The sequence below is a fragment of the Pleurodeles waltl genome, chromosome 7 (genome assembly GCF_031143425.1).
Source record: "Pleurodeles waltl isolate 20211129_DDA chromosome 7, aPleWal1.hap1.20221129, whole genome shotgun sequence".
NCBI classification, from domain to species: Eukaryota; Metazoa; Chordata; class Amphibia; order Caudata; family Salamandridae; genus Pleurodeles; species Pleurodeles waltl.
Genome location: NC_090446.1, coordinates 1516876763 through 1516892845, shown reverse-complemented (window position 1 = coordinate 1516892845; position 16083 = coordinate 1516876763). Strand labels below are relative to the sequence as shown.

Here is a 16083-nt window from a genome sequence, read left to right as displayed (position 1 = left end):
CTCCTCTGACTCCATGCCTGTGCTCTCTCTGGACACCTTGCCTTTCCTCTCATCTGCTCTCCGACACCTGGCATGTACGCTCTTCTACTGACAGCCCACCTCCGCTCTCCTCTGACACCAGCCTCTTCTCTGTTTCACAGCTAAAGGCAAGACCCAGAGCTTCGCCCGGGCCTGCGGGAAGGCGAAGGACTGTGGCCGCCTGTCCAGTCTCAGCAACGACCAGGTGAAGGTCAGCTCCAGCAGCAAGTGCTGTTCGTCCGACCGCTGCTCCCCGGACAAAGTCAGCGGTGAGTAGGACTCAGCTCGCAGACATCTTGGAGACTTATGTGGCACTGGGCATGCGCATATTGTGTTATCTATTGAGAAAAAGTAACTTTAATATGTTTCTACCTGTCTACGACCGTCTTTTGCTTCTTCAGCTGTATGTGACCCATGTATCCAGCTGTATGTGACCCATGTACCCAGCTGTATGTGACCCATAAATCCAGCTAGATGTGACCCATGCATCCAGCTGGATGTGACCCATGTATCCAGCTGTATGTGACCCATAAATCCAGCTGTTTGTGACCCATGTATCCAGCTGGATGTGACCCATGTATCCAGCTGTATGTGACCCATGCATCCAGCTGTTTGCATCCAGCTGTATGTGACCCATGCATCCAGCTGGATGTGACCCATGCATCCAGCTGGATGTGACCCATGCATCCAGCTGTATGTGACCCATGCGTCCAGCTGTATGTGACCCATGCGTCCAGCTGTATGTGACCCATGCGTCCAGCTGTATGTGGTCCTGTTCTCCTCTTTGCCTGTGTGCACATCTGTTCTCCAGTATGTGTGACTGCGCGTGTGTCTGCATCAGTGTGCCAGTAGTATCCTTTGGCTGCATGCAACAGGCAGGCTAGCACACAAAAACACTATGCAAACGTGTGAGCGCTTTACTGCAGGAGGTGCAGTGGTATAAAAAAATCCATATTTCATACAGCGCTATGAATTATTTTCATATTTCACGGATCCCTCTGAGATACGAGTTTTATTGTCAAGATAACAGAGCCAAACCTCCCTGCAGAGCTTTACCATTATCGGGACCGTCCTGATTATGTGGCAATGAAGCACCGAATTATGAGAGGGTTCTCTAAATTATGTGGCTGTAAAAGGTAAATTACACAGGATCACGAGCCACACTATCCAGCAGTATTATTTTGATATATTTAAGAAAGAAACAACATTTTTTGGATGAAATCTGCAAACTATGAGACAGATTTTGTGGCAAGTGTGGTTAATTCCTAATTATGTGGCAAACACTGCAGCAACAGAATCACATACAACCACTGGGCCTCACAGTTCTCCATTTTTGTAACAAAAATCTATTAAGAAAATGCAAACTAGGGTGAAGGACTATGGCAGCCAATATTATTATGAAGTCTCTCCTAGGACATAGGTCAGTGTTGGTGACATCCAGGCTGGCCACATCCCCACTGAAGAGTTTTTATTTACCATATTTTATTGATTTGTAGCACAAACAATGGAGTGTAGTCCCACAGTTACCATTTTGGCTTCTATCAACCAATTTCACGCTTAGTGTACCTGTGGTTGGCCCATCCCATCTATTAATACAATGCAAACATTGGGCCTGATTCACAAAGGTAAACCAAGGCCAAAAGTATAGGTTTACCCCAAAACTATAAGTTTAGACCTTAAGTCTAACTTTACTCCTACTAAAGTTAGACTTTTGGTCTACGTTCAGACTTTGGTCTAAGTTACTCTAGTTACTCTAGTTACTCTACTACGAGTAAAGTTAGACTTTAGGTCTAAACTTAGACTTCTGCTGTAAGTTTACCTTTGTGAATTGGGTCCATGGTTTGTATCTGTTCCTCATCATATTAATACCACTCTCCAACATTACATCCTTGAGGTACCCACAGGGGTCTCAACCATGACTGTTGCTACAGATGTGGTAATGGGGTCTCTTTGCATTAATGATCCATCACCAGGGTCTGTTTCTCGCTTTTGCACCCATTCACTATTGCACATCACACAATGTACTCACCTCTTAATGCGCACTCGGCGGGGGGGGGCCTCCCTACTCTGTCGCTGTGGGCTGTACAGTGGACACAATCTCATCCCACTCTCTTGAAAAGTCCGGCTTCCTCCCCCGTGTTTCACCTCTCAGTGTAACAAGACGCTTCCACGTTTGGCCCACTCAGCTCAGGACAACACGTTGCCTCGCTAGGGCTAAAGCTGTGATCTTCTTGTCGCCTTTTTGGCCTTCACACCTGCCTGTAGCCTTAGAATGCAAACCCGGAGTATTTTTGCAATATTCCCATCTGTTGCCACGTTACTCATTCCCACAGTTTTCTCACAGGCAGGGCAGTTGCAGACCATGTGAAAAATGTCTGAGCCTACCCCCTACATCTGGGACACCTTGCTTAAGCTTAAGGGCAAATTATATTCATTCTTTGAGGTGGGAAGCATGAATGTGTTGGAAATGTATCAACTGAAAAAGTGCATTTCTGGAACTCTTAGGAGCATTTCTCAATACCCTTCCCCTGTCTTCTTCACTAATAGCTTTGCTAATATCTGCCTCGTATATTCCCCTGAGCGTATCCAACAATCATGTGGTCTGACTGAGAAGCACTAAGGGGCAGATTTGCAAGTCCCTTGCACCTCCTTGTGTGACTCTATCATCATTTGTTTACACTAATGTGGCATTAAGGAGGCCATTTACCCGCTCCATATTTAGAAAGTGGTGCAATGCATGCTTTGCGCCACTTTGTAACCCCTTGCGCCATATTATGCCTGCACCAGTCATAATGCATGCAAGGGGGGATGATCCCACGCAGGGAGGCCCGAAAAATGGTGGAGTGACATTCACAAGCTTTCACTGTGCCATTTTTTGCATGATTCTTAACGCATGCCTTAGGCAGTTGTTAAAGTGACACCGCCATTCTTTTCAATGGGCCTCCCTTGACTTTGCATGATTAGCACCATCAGTTTTAGCGCTAACACTGCAAAGTGCCATAAAAGCGTCTTTGCCATGGTGCGCCGTATTGTAAATACGGCACACACAAGGTGTCGTTAGGGGGTGCAGGGCGACACAAGAAAAGTGTTGCATCAGGGCTGATGCACCACTTTCTTGTAAATATGCCCCTTAGTACATAAGTGTCACAGCCATGGGTGGAGAATACCACTTTTAGGCCCTTATGAGTGGGATGTTCATTGACCAATATTGTGTTAACGGCACCATAGATTAGGAAATGTCTCTAGTTATTTCAAAGGCATGGTAAAGCCATCATTTACACCCTGCTATTAACAGATGCAGTGTCTTCTAAAATACTACGCTCCTCTTTTGTGCTACTATTTATGGTCTTATATCTCCATCAATCAGGTCTGTTTCAGCCCTGTAAAATTTCATCCCTTACCTCACAGTAGCCAACCCCACCCTACCACCATAGTCAGTCCACTGAGCTAGAGGTATCGTTATTGTCCGGGTTTTGGGGTTTTAGTATGCACTAAATTTGCTCATTTACCTTAATCCTGGACACCTCTGCATATGTCCCCAGAGACCTCAATCCGTCCTCTATGTCCATCCTTTTATTATTTAAGTACAGCAGCATGTCATCGGCATACAGCGAGATACAATGTGTTACGAGATACAATCTTTTATCATTCACGTACAGCAGCACAGCTGTTACGGCTTTGGTGCTTATGCAAACACATTGTCCCGCCTGTCAAAGTGAAAAACAGCAGGGGCAATAGACAACCCTGCTGCCACCCTACCATGTACTATGTACTGGATATAATTCTAAGAGTTCAGACTTGGGGTGTAGGGTTCATGGAGAGCAAATTGAAGCCTGCCCCAAGCCCATCTTTACATTACAGTGTATAGGGCACTCCTCCGTAAGGTATCAAAGGCCTTCTCGATACCTACTGAAAGTATCAATATGTTTGGAGGTAAATCTGGGGAATTATTTATTAGCTACAATAATCTTCCTATAGTCATTGTTGTGTCATGGCCAGGATGAACCCACTCTGATCAGGGTGTATTAATCCTTTTGTAAGTGAAAGGAATCTAGCTGCTACAATTCGGCTCATCACCTTATATTCCTTCATGAGTGCTGAGAGGGCCTATCACGGTATTTCAGAAACATGCCTTTCCTGTTTCAGAGGAGGCAGAATAGGACTTCTCTGGTACGTTGTGGGGGTCACCGTTCTCTTGCACTCATACACTTATACTATTGAAGGTGCCAACAGGTCTAGATGTGTGGCATAAATCTCTACAGGTAGACCGTCTGACCCCGGTCCCTTCTCCCTCGCCATGCCTTTTATTGCCACCCTCACCTCTTGTGCCGTCCATCCCTCTCCAGGGACAACGGTTCATCCCAAGGCAGGGTCTTCACAGTCCCTTTGTCCATATAATTCTAGAACGGCTGAGCATCCATCTCTGCGGCTGATTCTGGTGTTTCAGAGTACCTGAATAAGGTGATGCTTATCTCAGTTTGTGAATATACCATACCTCTAGTTGTTCAAATGCTGAGTACAGGGGACACTCTGTTTTTAGGGTTCGCCAGCCAGGCTGGTAGTCTCCCTGCTTTACCTTGCTCACCAGGAAGTCTAGGTAATTATTCTTTTTAATCAAGGCTCCTCAATCTCTCTGTGGGGCATGGCATCTCCCTCTCCTCAACTAATACTTCTTGTAGCTTGGGCGGCTATGACTTCTGCTTTTAGGTTGAGTGCAGCACTCTAGCCTGTTGTAATCTACCTTTGTGCTTTTAACCACGCCCACCGCACGCCCATCACCAGCACTCGTTCTTGGGCTTGCCTTTCAAAAATCCTTTGTTATCATTGGTAAATGCTTTTTGTCCCTCCTTGGGGCGGTTTGGTTACCGCCTTGGCCACTGACCCTGTTACATGGATGATTGTACGATTGCCAATATGTTTGACTGTGAGCGAACTTCTTTTTCCTTTTGTGTCTCTCCTTCGCGCTCATGCTCATGGCAGCCGTGGCGCTTTAAATCGGGTCGCTTATGGCAATTGTTTTACTTTTCATTTTCAGTTTTTGTGGCAAGAAAAGTCCAGTTAGGAATTTACAACGTCAATAGCTCTAAGTCGTTTTAAATGTTCCTTCCTACCTGTTCCTGCTTATCCACTTCCCTAATGTTGGTCTCCATCTGCGCATGCGTACAGATGTGCAAGTCTGTGACGTACGCATGTGCCTGACAGAATGGTTCTGTGCCCGTGGGTGTGTCTGGCTCTACCGTAGGGTGGATCAGGCTGGGTTTGGGCTTGACTCTGCCCATGGCTTGGACTGCATACATGGGTAAGAGGAGTAGGCGTGTACATGTGTCTCTTCACATGTCTGACATACATGTGCGGGTATTATTACTGCATTCCTGGCAGTGTGCAGGGAGATCCTCTTGTGGGGCACACAGGTGAGGACAGGGGCGTCCTCCCGCCCCAGCTGCAGCCCTGATGGGCTCTGCCGCCATCCTTAACTCCTGGCTCCTGGCTGCAGGAGGGAGGCCAGACCAGCAGGGCTCCGGCGCACAGAGCCTCCCTTCCAGGCACTGGCTCTGACGTCACTTCCGCATTAGCACCAGGACTAGACTGCCGTTAAATCGGTCTGCTCGCCAAGTGGGAGGCAGCTGCTCACCAGCAGGTCCAGCTGCAATCCTTCCATGCCTGATTCAGAGATAAGTGGTAATGTCTAACATGAATAATATGTCCTGCCCTCTGGTGGACATTATAGCAATGTAGGAGATTACGTCACCACCACCCTAAGGAGCATTGCAGGTACCATCCATGTCTAAACAAGGCCCTCAGACCTACCCAGGGTCGGCTTTAGGGCGGTGCGACCGGTGCAACTGCACTTTGCTGGGGGCGCTGTATTTAAAAATGACTTATTGGTTTCATGGCACACGAACCTCCTTGTGTGTCCAGCAGTTTTCAGGCAACAATAAAAATGTAAAAAAAAAACTCTGGTGATGAATGTTCTTGCTGGTGAGAGATTAGATGTTTCTCTAGTAGTAGTAGTTTTGACTCATTATAAAGTAGTGCAGAGGGTTAATGTGCCTGCTGCAAAGAATGAGTGTCCTGCAGATCACAGAACTGTGAGTGGCGCTATAAAAAATGAACTTAGTGTCAGTGAGGGACTACGCAGAGATGAGGGGCACTGCTGCAGGGTGCCAGTGAAGGAATTAGTGGGGAAGGCGGTCATGGGGGCAGCAAAAATGACCGTCGCACTGGGCACCACCAGCGCTAGAGCCACCATGGACCTGTCGCTCTCAGGTGCACTTCCTTCATTAGTTATGGTACCACAGGTGGGCAGTCACTCAAGCAACCTACGGCGGAAAGATGTCTGTAGAATCTAGATTAAGCTGATTGGACAGACTCAGGCCATACACAGCAGAGCTATGCTACAGATGTTACAGGGGTAGGTACGGCAGCAGAGCTCTCACTCAGGATACACAGACTCGGGTCTTACACAGCAGAGATGTACTTCAGATATCACTGGGGCAGGTACGACAGCAGAGCTATCACTCAGGATACACAGACCCGGGCCTTACACAGCAGAGGTGTACTTCAGATATCACTGGGGCAGGTAAGACAGTAGAGCTATCACCCAGGATACACAGACTCGGGACATACACAGCAGAGCTGTGCCTCAGATGTTTCTAGGGCAGGTAAGACAGCAGAGCTATCGCCCAGGATACACAGGCCCAGGTCATACACAGCAGAGCTATGCCTCAGATGTTTCTAACGCAGGTAAGACAGCAGAGCTATCACCCCGGCTACACAGGCTCAGGCCATGCGCAGCAGAGCTAGACTTCAGATTTTACTGGTGCAGGTAAGACAGCAGAGCTATTACCCAGGATACCCAGGCCCAGGCCATACGCAGCAGAGTTGTAATTCAGATATTATTGGGGCAGGTAAGACAGCAGAGTATCACAGAGGATACACAGGCTCAGGTCATGCACAGCAGAGCTAGACTTCAGATATTACTGGGGCATGCACGACAGCAGAGCTATCACATAGGATGCTCAGGCCATGCACAGCAGAGCTGTACTTCGGATATTACTGAGCAGGTAAGACAGCAGAGCTATCACCCAGGATTAACAAACTCAGGCCATACACAGCAGAGATATACTTCAGATATTACTGAGCAGGTAAGACAGCAGAGCTACCACCCAGGATACACAGGCTCATGCCATGCACAGCAGAACTGTACTTCAGATATCACTGGGGCAGGTACGACAGCAGGGCTATCACTCAGGATACACATACTCGGGCCATACACAGCAGAGGTGTACTTCAGATATCACTGGGGCAGGTACGACCGCAGAGCTATCACTCAGGATACCCAGACTCAGGTCATACACAACAGAGGTATACCTCAGATATCACTGGGGCAGGTAAGACAGCAGAGCTATCACCCAGGATACACAGACTCAGGCCATACACAGCAGAACTGTACTTCAGATATTACTGAGCAGGTAAGACAGCAGAGCTATCACATAGGATACACAGGCTCAGGCCATACACAACAGAGGCATACGTCAGATATTACTGGGGCAGGTAAGACAGCAGAGCTATCACCCAGTATATACAGGATCAGGCCATACACATCAGAGCTAGACTTCGGATATTACTGGGGTAGGTATGACAGCAGAGCTATCACCCCGGATACACTGGCTCGGGCCATAAACAGCAGAGATGTACTTCAGATATTATTGGGGCAGGTGAGACAGCAGAGCTATCACATAGGATACACAGGCTCAGGCCCTGCACAGCAGAGCTATACTTCAGATATTACTGGGGCAGGGAAGACAGCAGAGTTATCACCCAGGATACACAGGCCCAGGTCATACATACACAACAGAGCTATGCCTCAGATGTTTCTAGGGCAGGTAAGACAGCAGAGCTATCACCCAGGATACACAGGCCCAGGTCATACACAGCAGATCTATGCTTCAGATGTTTCTAGGGCAGGTAAGACAGCAGAGCTATCACCCCGGATACACAGGCTCAGGCCATGCACAGCAGAGCTAGACTTCAGATTTTACTGGTGCAGGTAAGACAGCATAGGTATTACCCAGGATACACAGGCCCAGGCCATACGCAGCAGAGTTGTAATTCAGATATCATTGGGGCAGGTAAGACAGCAGAACTATCACTTAGGATACACAGGCTCAGGTCATGCACAGCAGTGATAGACTTCAGATATTACTGGGGCAGGCACGACAGCAGAGCTATCACATAGGTTACACAGGCTCAGGCCATGCACAGCAGAGCTGTACTTCAGATATTACTGAGCAGGCAAGACAGCAGAGCTATCACCCAGGATTAACAGACTCAGGCCATACACAGCAGAACTATACTTCAGATATTACTGAGCAGGTTAAGACCGCAGAGCTATCACCCAGGATACACAGGCTTGGGCCATACACAGCATAGTTATCCTTCAGGCAAGACAGCTATTACTGGGACAAGTAAGACAGGAGAGCTGCAAACCGGATACACAGGATGAGCTTGTACACAGCAGAGCTATCGTTCAGATAAATCACACATTACAGGGGGAGCTAAAACAGCGGAGCTGTCTCCCAGATTCACAGAACCAGGCCAATGCACAGCAGAGCTATCCTTCAGCTAATACAGGTATTACTGGGGAAGGCACGTGAGATACACAGCAGAGCTATCCTTCAGGCAGCACAGCTACTACAGGTGCGGGTAGGGCAGTTGAGCTGTCCCCCAGGAGATACAGGCCGTACACAACAGAGCTATCCTTCAGCTAATACGGGTATTACTGGGGAAGGCACGTGAGATACACAGCAAAGCTATCCTTCAGGCAGCCCACCTAGTACTGGGGGAACTAAGACAGCTGAGCTGTCCCCAGGATATACAGGCCGTACCCAACAGAGCTATCCTTCAGCTAATGCAGGTATTACTGGGGAAGGCACGTGAGATACACAGCAGAGCTATCCTTCAGGCAGCCCACCTAGTATTGGGGCAGCAAAGACAGCAGGGACGTTAAGGCCCTTAAAAGCATTAATAATCTCGAACTGCATAACGTGACACCCCAGATCTTTGCTTATCTGCACCCTGTTTTGCACCCTACCCTTGCTGCAGGCCTCTGCTTTTCTGCAAACTCCTTGCGCGCTCCTCCTGGGTTGGGTGAAACCTTCACTGTGGTGCACCCGCCCTGCTTACAAGTCTCCATGGGATGTGCTCTTCGCGCCTGTACAGCTATCTGTTCATTCGTTCATCCCTTTGGAGAGGTTACAACGTGGCACTCTCTGCCACAAAGCATCTTGTGGACGGGCGCTGAAAATGTGCTGCAACCTCCCATCGGCGCCTCGAGGCGCTCTTGTGCAGTGACGCCCAGCACAGATTCAGCATGGAGGTCCAGCCTTCCTCCCCAGGTGAACTGATCTCATATTCCTGCATTCCACCTGTAGCACCGTACAGCAACTTCCGTTTTCAATACACCCTAAGGAGGCGTTGCTTTTTCCAGTTCGTTTCTGGGAAACGTGAACGCAGACTCCTGGGACGGAGCCCACCCTGTGTGCTCCTCAACAATGGTTGTTATAATACACAAAAGTTCACCAACTTTTGGGACCCATTCATTGTTGTTCTTTAGATCCTACATGCTTGAGACATTGGTTGGGGGAGGGGCCAACCAGAGCACAGGAAGCATCTTTGAAAAACATGTTAGAGGCATGTTGGTTTGTGCCTTGAGCTTGGCATGGGAGTTAAGAATTCACAAGAGAAGTCCAAACGCCCATATTTATACTCGGTTTGTGCTGAATTAGCATCATTTTTTTAACACTAATTCAACGCACACCTAACTCCATATTTAAACTTTGGTGCTAGACACATCTAACGCCAACGTTATGGAGTTAACGTCGTTTTCTGGATGTGAAAACCTACCTTGCGTCAATGAGATTCAAGGTAGGCGTTCCCGTCCAGAAAAGGACAATATGGCCTTAGCGCCATATTTATCCCTCGTGCTAAAATCCAGCACGCGGGGATGGTGGCCTTGCGCCATTATTTAACGCCTGGTTATGGCCAGACGTTAGGGGACCTGCAGGCATATTTCCATGGTCATAGACCATAGAAAGAGCCCACAGGTGCCCGTCCCTGGCTCCAGGGACACACCCACCCAGGGACACCACAGGATGGGGGACCCATCCCAGGTAAGTCCCGGTAAGTATTTTTTTTACCCGCTCTGGGGCCCTGATTTGGGACCCCCTGCTATGCACTGTCCCCAATGGCCATTGGGGTGGTGGGCATGGCTCCTGTCTTTACTAAGACAGGAGCCATGTCCATGGGGGTTGTGTGCCAGAAAATGGTGCTACACTGCTTAGAGGCATTTTTTGGTCTCTAAAAAGTATAGCGCCATAATTAGGCGCAAAAGCTTTGGTTTCCCCTACGCCTCCCCCACCCTGTTAGCGTCCTTTACAAGGACGCTGACAGGGCATTAGCCCCGGCTAGAGCCATTCCATAAATATGGCTCCCGGCTAGCATCTTCGAATGGCACTAGCCGGCGCTATACTTTTTCACGCAAAACTGCACCAACGCAGATTCGCGTGAAAAAGTTTCAATATGGGCCTAAATGTGCATGACCGGGGCACCAGTGGGCGTGAATCCTAAGCAAGTCATCATATATTGCTAAATTCTGTCCCACAGTCCTCTTTGCATCAGTGTTCCTGACAGACCCTACGTAATAGTTTCCTTTCTGACTCGGACCAGACCCAGATGCTGCAGGGGCGCCTCTCCTTAAAGATAAAACACATCAGGTTGCGAAGCCTTAAGTCCAACTAGCATTTGATGCGAAACAGCAAGAAGCGAAGCTAGGCAAAGGTCAGAAGACAATGGTCATTTCAGCTGACCAAGGCTCTCACTAGAAAATGGGCAGCTGGAGCTAAAATCCATTTACCATCAGTGCAGTACATAATCATTTTCTCTCAATACAAGTCAATGCAGCATGATCGCATGGCAGAGTTACTCTCAGAAACAATGGCCCATATTCAAGAGGGACTAGCGCCATCTAACGACACATTAGCATAATTCTTTTGGAGCTAATGTGGCGTTAGAAGGGCAAAAGTGCTGCACCAGATTTACAAAGTGGCGCAATGCTTGCATTGCATTACTTTGTAACGCCTTGCGCCACATTATGGGCCTCATTACAACCCAAAAGTGTCGTTAGTACCGCCAACAGGCTGGCGCATAAAGCCCGCATTATGACCGTGGCAGTATCACCGCCAGGACTGCCAGGCTACCGCATGGCGGTCAAGGAGATTTTCATCCACCAGGGCAGCACTGCAAGCAGCGATGCCCTGGGGATTACGAGTCCCCATGCGCCAGCCGTTCCATGGTGGTAAATGCAGCCATGGAACAGCTAGCGGAATGGGTGACTCGTGGGCTCCTGGGGGCCCCTGCACAGCCTGGCATGGGCAGTGCAGGGGCCCACATGCACAGCCCCATCGCGCAATCCACTGCCCGAATTGCGGGCAGTGGATTGCGCGACAGGTACTGCTTCACCCGCCGCACCGCTACATTGCTGCCGGCTCCATTAGGAGCCGACTGCAATGTTATGGCCGTACTCCCCGCCGGCCCAGCGGGGATGTTAAATTATGGCCGTGGATTTCAGGCCGCATTGGTGGCCTGATGGCGGTACAATATTGGCAGGCGGCCTCTGCTTCTTGCCAATGTTGTAATGAGGGCCTATGTCTGTGCCAGGCATAAGGTATGCAAAAGGGGCATTGAGGCGTTACTGGGGCAGAACAAAATGGAGCAAAGGAATCTAATAGATTTATTTCCGGCATTTTTTCCAGTATTTTTAACGCTTGCTCAGAGCAGGCGTTAAAAGGAGGCTCCCATTGATTTTAAATGGCCTCTGGGTTCTTTGCACGATTAGCGTAAAAAATGTTGACGCTAATACTGCAAAGTGCTGAACTAGCATCACAAATTCTGACGCTAGTTCCCTAACTACCGCCATGGTACGCCGTATTATAAAATATGGCGCACACATGGTGGCGTTAGGGGGCGCTAAGGGGCGTAAGAAAAGTGTCACTGCACTAGACGCAGCGCCACTTTTCATAAATCAGCCCCAATGTATCTAATGTGCGGCTGTTAGGATCTTCCCTCACAGGAGCACAAAATGGCCCATTCTTCTCAGAAAATCCCGCGTCCCCTGCCAGGAATGAATACAAGATTACAATGTACAACGCTAAGCTTTATGGTCTAGCACAGCCATGAAGGTTTGCAAGGAATGCCAGTGTCACAGGAAGCTTAAAAAGAATATAAAACAACATGCATGCATGAATAAGTGATTGCCACATTCAAGAATACATATGTCTTTGCTAGAACATCACTTTAAAAGGAATATGTACACATCACACAGACCAAGTTTCTTTTCACACTCATGAAGATGATACCGGTGAGGCGGCCATTTTGCTGCACCGCCATCTACAGACATGGCTGCCTGCCTGGCATTGCAGAATGCCAGTGGCTTGGAGACTGTGTGCCCCTGAAGTGGCTTCTTCTCATGTCGTCTTGAGAGAGGCAGCAGAAATACTGAATCTGCCCTTACTTCCAGTTGAAACCCGGCCCAGCATTTCTACAGAGGTCCTTCAGTCCACTTCGGGGGCATTTGAACACTTGCTATCTTTTAACAAGACACTGCTCAATCCGATTAAGGCAGCTAGGAATAAACCCACCTCTGCCCCATCCATGAATCCCATGATTGAAAGAAGTATTGACCACCCCTTGGAGATCCAGCCTTTCTCTTTGTACATCACCAGAAAATGTGGCGTGCAGGTCTCATCATGCACTAAACAAAATTCAGGTGCTTTCCTGACATCCTAGAGGACGGGTAATCTAAAAAATTGGGAGCAGTAGACAAGATGGTGTTCTCAGTGGTTGGTTTAAGCTTTTGGTTGATGACACTCACTTGCCTGATCACGCCTTGGGACATGGTGGCCATGGTGAGGACATATCTTCCAGAGCACCTAGAGGATCATTTTGCAGTTGTAGTAAAAATGACAAAGCGCATAAGAGCGGGTCGGGATGCAGCCGACTCTGTCACCAGCGCCATGGGTCCATCAGTAGCCTGAAGAAAGCATGAATGCCTAAGATCAGTTGGCTTTCCTGATGCTGTGCCTAAACGTTAATGGACATGCTATTCAATGACGTGTCCTTCGATAGGTTCAAGGCTGGGAGAGAGTCAGCCCAATTATTGGGTCTTCAAAAATCTAGTACTTTTCCAAAAATGTCTCCTTTCGCCGGTGGCAGCCATCCCAGTAGGTTCAGCAACTCAATCATTCCTACAATAGTACACGAGCAGAGGTAAAGGGAAGGACCAGCAAGTCCAGCAGCCCTTCAACTCCCCAGACCCACCTGGAAAGTCACTTTATCTTCCCTCGAAGGGCCTTGTGCAGCCAGTCTTTTATACTACAGATCTGGAAGGCCATCATTTTTTACCAGTGGGTCTTACAGATAGCAGAACAAGTTCCTCCACATATGCTCCCCTTCCTGTCCCTTCAGTTGGAAGATCATTTGCAGTTCCTGCAGCAGGAGGTGATGGTCCTGCTGCAGAAAGGAGATGTACAGTTATTCCCAGGGCAGGAATTGGGCAGGGGTGCTATTCCTGGTACTTCCAAATCACCAAAATGTTTGGTAATTTCTGTCTCGTCCTGGACTTCAGCCTCTTGAACTTTTACCTGTAAAACTAAATTTTCAAGATGCAGTCCCTGCCTCAGGTTCTTCTGGTGGAAGTGGAAGATTGGATGTGTCCCTACGCTAGCAGAATGTTTAGCTCCAAATGTCAATCCCGCAGTCATGCAGCAGGTACTTTTGGTTCATGGTAGGTTTCACCCAGTATCAGTTCACCTTCCTGCTGTTAGTACTAACATCAGCACCTGAATCTTAATCATGGTGACGGTGGTGGTTGAAGCACATCAGCTATGGTCCGTGATCTCGGGTGTTACCATACCTTGGCAATTGGCTGCTTAAGGCTGGCTCACCACAGCTGGTGTACGACCATCTTCAGGCAACGGCATGCTTGTTGTACGACTTGGGATTTTCCATCAATGTGCCCAAGACTCACCTACAGCCCTCCTATTCATAGACGCAGGAAAAGACATAACATCTTTGAGAGCCTTCCCTCCTCCATAGACGATCCAGGACATTTGCTGTATGATTCAGAGGGAGGAAGCTCAGGTTCCAGTCCTGATAGTTCTTCGTCTGCTAGGTCTACTGGCTTCCTGCAACCTACTGTTCATGTACACGTGCTTGCATACGAGGGCTCTCCAGTGATGCCTATGATGGCAGTGGTTCTAGCGTGGGGGGATCCTGTCAGACATCATAGAGTCCTCTCAGGGCAGTGGACTTGCACAGGTTTTCAGTGGAGGGGCATCTTGCTGAAGGTTTGTCCTTCTGCTCCTCTCCAGCAGTGGCCAGGGAAGTGACAGACACATCCTCTCCAGGATGGGATGACCATCTGGAGGAGCTAGAGATGAAGGGTCTTTGGTTGCTAGAGGAGCAAGCTCTTAACATCAACCTCTTTGAACTGTGAGCAATTGTCACCTTTATTCTCTCCCTTCACAGTCATTGTTTTCAAATCTTTACGGACAATATGATGGCAATGTCTTATGTAAACAAGTAGTGAGGAGGCCCTTCTCTGTTGGGAAGCTCAGATACTCTGCACCTGGACACATGCACCTGGAATCTAGGTAGAGGCCAATCATCTTGCAGGATCTACAAACACCAGAGCTGACAACCTGAGTCGGCATCACTTTGCCATCCATGAAAGACACCTCCACCTGGAGGTGGTCCAGAACATCCTTGCCTTGTGGCGCACTCCTCAGGTGAACATCATTGCCACTTGTGAGCTGGCTCACTGCCCACAGTCCTGTGTCCTCCAGTATCTATTGCAGGGGGCCTTGGAGAACGCATTTCAGTTGAGGTGGTGTTCTCCACTTCACTCTGCATGTCCTCATATGTCCTTGATTCCTTGGCTGTTGAAGAAGCTGCACTAAGACCGGGCTCAAGTCATTCTCGCTGCTCCGAGGGGTCAAGGAGAGTGGTGCGCAGACCTTCTCCAAGTCCACCGCTGTCCCCCGCTTCATCTATCACTCACAGCAGGCTTCTCTCCCCGTCAAAGGACAGACACTACACCCAGAGCCATCACCTTCATGCCTAGAAACTAGATGGGGACAATTGAGCTCCTTCCATCTGCCACCAGAGGTGATCGATGTTATAAACTTATGGCCCCTCCACAAAATCTGTTTATTCAAGAAGGTGTACAATGCAGAACGTGCATCCATTAAAGGCACATCTTTTGGAGGTCTTATGCTTTGCTTTGTTGCTGGCACAGCAGAGTTGCTCTACTTAGTACGAATGAGAACAAAAAGAGGGTACTACAATGGCAAAGTGGGGGAGGGTTCAGTGCTCAAGAGATACATGTGTGCAAGAAAGTGAAAAGAATAGGCAGCGGGTAAAATACTCTGGTAGTCCTATAATATCTAGGTAAGTAGCAGGGTAGTATGAGTATGTGGGTACTGACTCCCCGTCTTCATGGGTATTGTATTATGCAGGTAAAACCTGAAAGATTCATCAAATATTCTCAAGATTCGTCAAGGATTCTCAAGATGTCATCATAACGACAATCAATCAATCAATCATTTGTAGAGCGCACCATTCACCCGTTGGGGTCTCAAGGCGCTGATTGGGGGGGAAGTGCTACTGCTTGAGCAGCCAGGTCTTGAGGCGTTTCCTGAAGCTCAGCAGGTCCTGGATCTGTCGTAGGTGGACGGGGAGGGAGTTCCAGGTCTTGGCGGCGAGGTGGGAGAAAGATCTGCAGCCGGCTGTAGTTCGGTGGATGCGAGGGACGGTGGTGAGGGCGAAGTTGGCAGAGCGGAGTTGGGAGTGTGGAAGGTGAGTCGCTCGTTGAGGTAGGCAGCGCCCGTGTTGTGAAGGGCTTTCTGAGCGTGGATGAGGAGTTTAAAGGTGATCCTCTTGTTGACGGGGAGCCAGTGTAGGTCTGTTAGGTGGGCTGAGATGTGGTTGCAGCGTGGGATGTCGAGG

The 16083-nt window shown here is 48.7% G+C and overlaps 1 protein-coding gene across 1 annotated transcript in view; it reads left to right on the top strand.

The window, feature by feature from the left end:
- LOC138246620 (phospholipase A2 inhibitor and Ly6/PLAUR domain-containing protein-like) overlaps positions 1-16083 on the top strand; it is a 137793-nt gene that overhangs the window by 100908 nt on the left and 20802 nt on the right. Inside the window, exon 3 of the mRNA XM_069201329.1 lies at positions 141-287. Coding sequence (XP_069057430.1) covers positions 141-287 — 147 coding nt within the window. The remainder of the gene's footprint in view (positions 1-140; positions 288-16083) is intronic.